General features: G+C 50.0%; 1 protein-coding gene across 1 annotated transcript; it reads left to right on the top strand.

The window, feature by feature from the left end:
• The first annotated feature begins 3,826 nt into the window (after window positions 1-3,826).
• LOC139417526 (piggyBac transposable element-derived protein 3-like) lies at window positions 3,827-7,076 on the top strand. Its single transcript, XM_071166781.1, has 5 exons — window positions 3,827-4,114; window positions 4,272-4,421; window positions 4,520-4,684; window positions 4,832-5,720; window positions 6,022-7,076. Exons 1-5 carry the CDS (start codon window positions 3,827-3,829, stop codon window positions 7,074-7,076), a joined length of 2,547 nt encoding a protein of 848 aa, XP_071022882.1.
• Window positions 7,077-9,789: the final 2,713 nt, after the last annotated feature.

The raw sequence follows: 9,789 nt of genomic DNA on the forward strand, positions 1-9,789 counted from the left end.
GAACAGTTATCTTTAAAAGATTGTATCCAGAGTGCATCAAACATGATTTTAGACCGTGTTTATGGAAAGTAAAGTGGTTATTTCTGTAGTTCAATTGCTGCAACTTGCTGAAAATTGGCCCTATCATCTAGTTTGAACAGTTATGTTTAAAACATTGTATCCAGAGTGCATCAAACATGATTTTAGACCGTGTTTATGGAAAGAAAAGTGGTTATTTCTGTAGTTCAATTGCTGCAACTTGCTGAAAATTGGCCCTTTCATCTAGTTTAAACAGTTATGTTTAAAACATTGTATCCAGAGTGCATCAAACATGATTTTAGACCGTGTTTATGGAAAGAAAAGTGGTTATTTCTGTAGTTCAATTGCTGCAACTTGCTGAAAATTGGCCCTATCATCTAGTTTGAACAGTTATGTTTAAAACATTGTATCCAGAGTGCATCAAACATGATTTTAGACCGTGTTTATGGAAAGAAAAGTGGTTATTTCTGTAGTTCAATTGCTGCAACTTGCTGAAAATTGGCCCTATCATCTAGTTTGAACAGTTATGTTTAAAACATTGTATCCAGAGTGCATCAAACATGATTTTAGACCGTGTTTATGGAAAGAAAAGTGGTTATTTCTGTAGTTCAATTGCTGCAACTTGCTGAAAATTGGCCCTATCATCTAGTTTGAACAGTTATGTTTAAAACATTGTATCCAGAGTGCATCAAACATGATTTTAGACCGTGTTTATGGAAAGAAAAGTGGTTATTTCTGTAGTTCAATTGCTGCAACTTGCTGAAAATTGGCCCTATCATCTAGTTTGAACAGTTATGTTTAAAACATTGTATCCAGAGTGCATCAAACATGATTTTAGACCGTGTTTATGGAAAGAAAAGTGGTTATTTCTGTAGTTCAATTGCTGCAACTTGCTGAAAATTGGCCCTATCATCTAGTTTGAACAGTTATCTTTAAAACATTGTATCCAGAGTGCATCAAACATGATTTTAGACCGTGTTTATGGAAAGAAAAGTGGTTATTTCTGTAGTTCAATTGCTGCAACTTGCTGAAAATTGGCCCTATCATCTAGTTTGAACAGTTATCTTTAAAACATTGTATCCAGAGTGCACCAAACATGATTTTAGACAGTGTTTATGGAAAGAAAAGTGGTTATTTCTGTAGTTCAATTGCTGCAACTTGCTGAAAATTGGCCCTATCATCTAGTTTGAACAGTTATGTTTAAAACATTGTATCCAGAGTGCATCAAACATGATTTTAGAACGTGTTTATAGAAAGAAAAGTGGTTATTTCTGTAGTTCAATTGCTGCAACTTGCTGAAAATTGGCCCTATCATCTAGTTTGAACAGTTATGTTTAAAACATTGTATCCAGAGTGCATCAAACATGATTTTAGACCGTGTTTATGGAAAGAAAAGTGGTTATTTCTGTAGTTCAATTGCTGCAACTTGCTGAAAATTGGCCCTATCATCTAGTTTGAACAGTTATGTTTAAAACATTGTATCCAGAGTGCATCAAACATGATTTTAGACCGTGTTTATGGAAAGAAAAGTGGTTATTTCTGTAGTTCAATTGCTGCAACTTGCTGAAAATTGGCCCTATCATCTAGTTTGAACAGTTATGTTTAAAACATTGTATCCAGAGTGCATCAAACATGATTTTAGACCGTGTTTATGGAAAGAAAAGTGGTTATTTCTGTAGTTCAATTGCTGCAACTTGCTGAAAATTGGCCCGATCATCTAGTTTGAACAGTTATGTTTAAAACATTGTATCCAGAGTGCATCAAACATGATTTTAGACCGTGTTTATGGAAAGAAAAGTGGTTATTTCTGTAGTTCAATTGCTGCAACTTGCTGAAAATTGGCCCTATCATCTAGTTTGAACAGTTATGTTTAAAACATTGTATCCAGAGTGCATCAAACATGATTTTAGAACGTGTTTATGGAAAGAAAAGTGGTTATTTCTGTAGTTCAATTGCTGCAACTTGCTGAAAATTGGCCCTATCATCTAGTTTGAACAGTTATGTTTAAAACATTGTATCCAGAGTGCATCAAACATGATTTTAGACCGTGTTTATGGAAAGAAAAGTGGTTATTTCTGTAGTTCAATTGCTGCAACTTGCTGAAAATTGGCCCTATCATCGAGTTTGGATACAATGTTTTAAACATAACTGTTCAGAGTGCATCAAACATGATTTTAGACCGTGTTTATGGAAAGAAAAGTGGTTATTTCTGTAGTTCAATTGCTGCAACTTGCTGAAAATTGGCCCTATCATCTAGTTTGAACAGTTATGTTTAAAACATTGTATCCAGAGTGCATCAAACATGATTTTAGACCGTGTTTATGGAAAGAAAAGTGGTTATTTCTGTAGTTCAATTGCTTCAACTTGCTGAAAATTGGCCCTATCATCTAGTTTGAACAGTTATGTTTAAAACGTATCCAGAGTGCATCAAACATGATTTTAGACCGTGTTTATGGAAAGAAAAGTGGTTATTTCTGTAGTTCAATTGCTGCAACTTGCTGAAAATTGGCCCGATCATCTAGTTTGAACAGTTATGTTTAAAACATTGTATCCAGAGTGCATCAAACATGATTTTAGACCGTGTTTATGGAAAGAAAAGTGGTTATTTCTGTAGTTCAATTGCTGCAACTTGCTGAAAATTGGCCCTATCATCTAGTTTGAACAGTTATGTTTAAAACATTGTATCCAGAGTGCATCAAACATGATTTTAGACCGTGTTTATGGAAAGAAAAGTGGTTATTTCTGTAGTTCAATTGCTGCAACTTGCTGAAAATTGGCCCTATCATCTAGTTTGAACAGTTATGTTTAAAACATTGTATCCAGAGTGCATCAAACATGATTTTAGACCGTGTTCATGGAAAGAAAAGCGGTTATTTCTGTAGTTCAATTGCTGCAACTTGCTGAAAATTGGCCCTATCATCTAGTTTGAACAGTTATGTTTAAAACATTGTATCCAGAGTGCATCAAACATGATTTTAGACCGTGTTTATGGAAAGAAAAGTGGTTATTTCTGTAGTTCAATTGCTGCAACTTGCTGAAAATTGGCCCTATCATCTAGTTTGAACAGTTATGTTTAAAACATTGTATCCAGAGTGCATCAAACATGATTTTAGACCGTGTTTATGGAAAGAAAAGTGGTTATTTCTGTAGTTCAATTGCTGCAACTTGCTGAAAATTGGCCCTATCATCTAGTTTGAACAGTTATGTTTAAAACATTGTATCCAGAGTGCATCAAACATGATTTTAGACCGTGTTTATGGAAAGAAAAGTGGTTATTTCTGTAGTTCAATTGCTGCAACTTGCTGAAAATTGGCCCTATCATCTAGTTTGAACAGTTATGTATAACCCTCCCGTGGTCCTGGGGTCAGGGTGACCCAGGCCCTGTGTGTGGGGGGCTCCCCTTTCTGTGCTCTGCGCTCGCGGGTCAGGGTGACCCAGGCCCTGTGTGTGGAGGGCTGGCGCTCTTGCGCTGGCGGGTCAGAGCGACCCTGCCAGCCACTGGCGAGACGTGTGGCGTGGAGCGTAGTAGAGCGTCTGCGAGTGTGGCGAGGCTGTGCTCCGGGCTCCCCGCTCTGCGCCCTGCGCCCTGGGCTCACCGCTGCAAGCCGCTACACGTGCCTCGCCGTGTGCTAGAGAGCAGCAGCCGAGTGTTAGAGTCGCGCTCTTGCGCTCCTGAGTCAGAGCGACCCTGCCAGCCACTGGCGAGACGTGTGGCGTGGAGCGTAGTAGAGCGTCTGCGAGTGTGGCGAGGCTGTGCTCCGGGCTCCCCGCTCTGCGCCCTGCGCTCTGCGCTCTGGGCTCTGCGCTCATGGGTCAGAGCGGCCGGCTGGGTCGCTGCACAGGTCCGGACGTGCCCCGCCGCGTGCTAGAGAGCAGCAGCCGAGTGTTCTCGTGGCGCCCGTGGCTCAGAGCGACCCTGCCAGCCGCCGGCGAGGCGTGTGGCGTCGAGCGTAGTAGAGCGTCTGCGAGTGTGGCGAGGCTGTGCTCCGGGCTCCCCGGTCTGCGCTCTGCGCTCTGGGCTCTGGGCTCTGGGCTCTGCGCTCCGCGGGTCAGAGCGACCCAGCCGGCCGCCGCACAGGTCCGGACGTGCTCCGCCGTGTGCTAGAGAGCAGCAGCCGAGTGTTCTCGTGGCGCCCTGCGCTCCGCGGGTCAGAGCGACCCAGCCGGCCGCCGCACAGGTCCGGACGTGCTCCGCCGTGTGCTAGAGAGCAGCAGCCGAGTGTTCTCGTGGCGCCCTGCGCTCTGCGGGTCAGAGCGACCCAGGCCCTGTGTTTCCAGGGCCGGCGCTCTGCTCTCTGCGCTCTTGCGAGTCAGTGCGACCCTGTCAGCCACTGGCGAGGCGTCTGCCGCGGAGCGTACTAGAGCGTCTGCGAGTGTGGCGAGGCTGTGTGCGCGCTCTGCGGGTCAGAGCGACCCTGCCGGCCGCTGCACAGGTCCGGACGTGCTCCGTCGTCGTGTGCTAGAGTGACAGCCGAGTGTTCTCGTTGCGCTCGTGGCTCAGAGCGACCCTGCCAGCCGCTGCACAGGTCCGGACGTGCTCCGTCAGTCGTGTGCTAGAGTGACAGCCGAGTGGTTCTCGTTGCTCGGCTGGGGTGGGTCGACTGCACACGGCTACGCAGGAGCGCGCAAGCGAGCCTCGAGCATTTTCGGGTCTCGGTCTCCCGCAGTAAGCCGGCCCGGCCGGCCCCTACGTAGAGAGGATACTAATATTGTCAGTGGCACCCACTCGCGCGCACCCGCACGCACCCGCACACACACACGCACAAAGTGACCGGCGCCACACCCACCCGTGCCAAGTGCGCTCTTGCCGCAGCAGCTCAGCGGACCCGATCAGTGGAGCCGAGCGGCCATGGCCGCGCGTTTTACGGCCGCGCAGGTTCTAGAACAGATCTTGTCCAGCGTGGACCAAGAAGACTACTCGGATTGCCAGGAGGAGGAGGAGGAAGAGGTTTCGGAAGACGAAGACGGGGAGGAATACAACCCCGAGCGCCGCGAGGTCGACGATGCCTCTTCTCCCTCTTCTCCCTCTTCTGAGGGAGAGCAGCCCGAGGAAGAGCCGCCCGAGGACGAGCACGAGGACGAGCGCGAGGACCGCGGCGAGGAAGAGATCTCCTCGGCCCCGGACCAACGGGAGCCGCCGTTGCTGTCGAAAAACGGCAAAATCGAGTGGTCCCCCGTGGCCTACGGCCGCCGCAGCCGCGGGGCCCTCGCCATCTGCCAGGTCGGGCCGGACCAGACTCCGGGCCCCACGGCCTATGCCGCGACACAGGCCCGCGACATCGCGTCCGCCTTCCACCTGTTTGTCACACCGGCGATAGAAAGGATAATTGTGGAAATGACGAACCTGCACGGGGCCAGAAAATACGGCGACGGCTGGCGACCCATGGACGCCACGGACCTGCGCGCCTACGTAGGGCTGCTGATCCTAGCGGGCGTCTACAGGTCCCGGGGCGAGGCCGCGGCCAGCCTGTGGGACGCCGAGAGCGGCAGGACCGTGTTCCGAGCCACCATGCCGCTCAAGGTCTTTCACAGGTACTCGAGGCTGCTGCGATTCGACGACCGCCAGTCGAGACCCGCCAGACTCGCCACGGACAAACTCGCGGCCATACGGGAGGTCTGGGACCTGTGGGAGGCGCGGCTGCCGGCCCTCTACAACCCGGGGCCCGACGTGACGGTGGACGAGCAACTGGTCCCGTTCAGAGGTACGGCACCGTGCTTGCGATTGCGCTTCTTGCGCTTGCTTCCTGTGTGTGTGTGTGTGTGTGTGTGTGTGTGTGTGTGTGTGTGTGTGTGTGTGTGTGTGTGTGTGTGTGTGTGTGTGTGTGTGTGTGCGTGTGTGCGTGTGTGTGTGTGTGTGTGTGTGTGTGTGCGTGTGTGCGTGTGTGTGCGTGCGCGCGCTTATATGTCTATGCAGAGAGGCGCAAGCAGCGGCTGGCTGTAGCAGCGCTGGCAGCGTGTGTAACACAAAACGTTGGCCCTTGTGTCTTGTCCCCTTTCCAAAAGGCCGCTGTCCTTTCCGTCAGTACATCCCCAGCAAGCCGGCCAAATACGGCATCAAGTCGTGGGTGGCCTGCGACGCCAAGTCCAGCTACGCTTGGAAGATGCAAGTGTACACCGGCAAGGCGGCCGGCGGAGGCCCCGAGAAGAACCAGGGGATGCGCGTCGTCCTCGATCTGACAACGGGCCTGAGCGGTCGCAACGTCACCTGCGACAACTTCTTCACCTCCTACGACCTGGGCCAGCGGCTCCTCGAGAGGAACCTCACCATGGTGGGCACGGTGAGAAAGAACAAGGCCGAGCTCCCGCCCGCGCTGCTCCAGTCCAGGGGCAGACAGGTCCTGTCCTCCAGGTTCGCCTTCACGCCCACCGCCACTCTGGTGTCCTACCTGGCAAAGAGAAACAAGAACGTGCTACTCTTGAGCACGCTGCACACAGAGGGCCACGTCAGCGATCGCCGCGACAGGAAGCCGGCCCTCATCCTAGACTACAACTGCAACAAGGGCGGCGTGGACAACCTAGACAAGGTGGTGGGCACCTACAGCTGCAGACGGATGACTGCCCGCTGGCCCCTGGTCGTCTTCCACAACATCCTCGACGTGTCCTCCTACAACGCCTTTGTCATATGGCGAGAGATCAAGCCCGACTGGATGCCTGGCAAGCGGAACAAGCGCAGGGTGTTCCTCGAGCAGCTGGGAAAGGCACTGGTGAAGCCGCTGATCCAAAGAAGGCAGCATCTGCCCCGCACCGAAGCGGCGTCAGCCCTTGTCAAAGTCCTACAGAGTGCTACGGCGGCTGAGGCGGCCGCGGCCGCGGCGGCGGCTGAGGCGCCTCGTGATCAACAGCGCCAGGGCCCCGCCGCTGACACGGCCGCTGCCCCGCTCGTTGCCCCGGCCACCGGGGCAAGTAAGAGGAAGAGGTGTCAGCTCTGCCCACCCAAGAAGGACTCCAAGACACACACGGTGTGCTGCAGGTGTAAGAAATACATCTGCAAAGGCTGTTCACACGCCTACTGTCACACTTGCGCACATTGGGCCTTTAGCCAGGACGGGACAGGGTGACCCGGAGGACAAGGGGACTAGACACAATACCAGGACAACGGGAGGGATAACGATACATAACAGCCATACCCAAAGGCACAATGTCCACAACACAGGGAAGGTAGTGGGTGAGGGTGAGAGGGGGGGGCGTTTTTAAAACCGATACCCAAACCCACACGGGGCCCAAGGGCACACGGGGGGCACACGGCTGGAAATCACACAGTGGCCTGCCCGTGAAATGTCCAGGAGTTTTTGAGGCAGGACCTCCCACTAGTGTCCACCGGTATCCAAATGGAAGACAACGTCTACTCAGTCTCTAATACCCAGTGGATCACAATACAAGGCAGGTGTACAGATCTTGTTGAACTGTGCATCTGGAAGAGACATGGATGGGCCCGGAACAGCCGTGGTAGATCGGCCTTACTACACAGCCTGTCCTGTGGACTGTACCGGATACAACGTGAACACTGGTGCCAGACTACATTCCCTGGGTCTCAGTGTACTAAAGACTGAAGGTGTGAGGATGATGGACCCGGCTTCGGTCTCACTGAATCTGATACTGCTCCGAGAAAGTATGGGGGAGATGTAATTATCAGTTTAAATTTTATACTGTATTAATTTGGTACTATGGTGATGTGGACCTCTTTTATCAATAAAGTACAGTGGTTACACTTGACAGTTGCTTGTCTGAGCATACTTTATTTTTACTTGCATTCAACAGCATTATAAACTATAACATGGCTACCCAAGCCCTCACAGTGAGCAAGCATGGCAGCCATTATAGGATCCTGTGGCTTCTGTCAAGCTGTGTGATTGATGAAGCTTTCCTTAGGCCCGCCCTATCATGACTCAGTCAGCAAGCATGGCAGCCATTATAGGATCCTGTGGCTTCTGTCAAGCTGTGTGATTGATGAAGCTTTCCTTAGGCCCGCCCTATCATGACTCAGTCAGCAAGCATGGCAGCCATTATAGGCTCCTGTGGCTTCTGTCAAGCTCTGTGTGATTGATGACGCTTTCCTTAGGCCCGCTCTATCATGACTCAGTCTGCAGAGCTGTGGGTCTCTGACAATAGGGGCCAAAGCGATATATTAATGACTATACGGACGTCTCTCAGGAAGCAGAACAAAGTGTATAATGGCACATGGGAAATCAGAGTCTTGCTATACACTCAAATATTGTAATACAGCAAAGGACAATGACAGTAGCGACGACTCAGACATTGACTTTGTTAGTGGCAGCACATGCAGAGAGCTGCAGTTCAACCCTGTTACAGCTGAAGATGCCCAGTCGCTGTGTACGAGGCTGAAGCTGCAGTGCAAGAAGAGATCTCTAAGTAATAATGCGTGTGGTGTGTTAGGGGCTCCTTGCAATAATGTGAAAATAAAAGGTGACGGAAACTGTTTCTTCAGAGCGGTCAGTGAAGCGCTATGTGGTACAGAGGAGTACCATGAACCAATTCGAAATGCTGTGGTGCGCCAGCTCCAGAGCAAACAACATAGGTATAGGACCATTCTGAGAATGTGTTACCGTTCAGTGTCAGAGTACGTTACGAAATCCAAAATGGACTGTCTAGGTAGTTGGGCGACCGAAGTGGAGATTCAAGCGGCAGCAGACATGTTGGGTGTGAGCATATATACATACTATACAAACCGTTGGATTGAATACAGATCTAACGGTTTACAGGTCTCTAGGCAGGGCATATATTTGGAGAATAGTCGGAACCATTATGAGACAGTTGTTTGTGTCAAGAGGCCTCAGACTCAGTCTTGTTATGGGTACTGTAAGGTTTATGAGATTGGGAACAGCGGTATACCGCAAGCCGTTAGGTCTTCAGGCTCCAAATCGTCCGATTCCAACAGCAGTTGGAGAGCAACAAGGTCAAGTGACTACGATGATTGGATGTGTGATGATTATCAAGGACACGGGCAAGAGGACTATACACATAACCGAGCTACTCCCGGTGCTGACATGGAGAATACCAGAGACCAGGAGGCTGACACTAGTCCCCAGTACCATTCAACCGAAAGTCTTGTGGACTATGACGTCTACGATTCTGAGGGTTCAGACTACGAGATCCACATCCAAGATGTCGACAGTGAAGAAGAGATTGACGACGAAGAGGTGGTGTACTGCGAAGAGGTCTACGGTGAAGAGGTTGACGATGAGATGGTGGACTGTGAAGTAGTGTACGATGTAGAGGTTGTCGATGAGGTGGTGGACCGCGACGAAGTAGCCAATGAAGAGGGAAACGAGGTAAAAGTTTGCGGTGACAAGGGTCACGATACGGTTCCAGCTGTGGAGGAGTCAAGAAAGCACCAGCAGATGCACAGCATCCTTCATTGGTCTATACTGAACAGATCATGGCATTCATTCCTAGAATGGCTGGGTGAGCGCTGGTGGGGATCTGTCTCTAAAGAGCAGATTGTCGCATTCATGGATACAGCTACGATTCGCCCAGGGGACATTGTCATCTCAGCACACTTCGGTGACATGCAAGGAGGAGTGTGTTCGATTATGGTGAAGACACAGGATGCAGTCGTGACCTTTGCTGTTGTTATTAGTCGAGGCCGGTACATCTGCACTGACATGGTACAAGGTCTATTTTCAACTCCTATTGATATTATGAAAGTGCTGGTCCGTAAACTGGGAGAAGGACACTTGCTACGTAGACCCAGGGGAATGTCTCATAACCCTGAATACTTTGCTATGACACATATAGTGAACGAGATGTGTT

This window comes from Oncorhynchus clarkii, chromosome 9 (genome assembly GCF_045791955.1).
Source record: "Oncorhynchus clarkii lewisi isolate Uvic-CL-2024 chromosome 9, UVic_Ocla_1.0, whole genome shotgun sequence".
Lineage (NCBI taxonomy): Eukaryota > Metazoa > Chordata > Actinopteri > Salmoniformes > Salmonidae > Oncorhynchus > Oncorhynchus clarkii.

Excerpts from the sequence above, each read along its gene's own strand:
- LOC139417526 (XM_071166781.1), top strand. The coding sequence starts at position 3,827 with ATGGGTCAGAGCGGCCGGCTGGGTCGCTGCACAGGTCCGGACGTGCCC. Across the intron at positions 4,115-4,271 it reads AGGTCCGGACGTGCTCCGCC|AGCGACCCAGGCCCTGTGTT; the intron begins GTGTGCTAGAGA and ends TCTGCGGGTCAG. Across the intron at positions 4,685-4,831 it reads TCGGGTCTCGGTCTCCCGCA|CAGCTCAGCGGACCCGATCA; the intron begins GTAAGCCGGCCC and ends CTCTTGCCGCAG.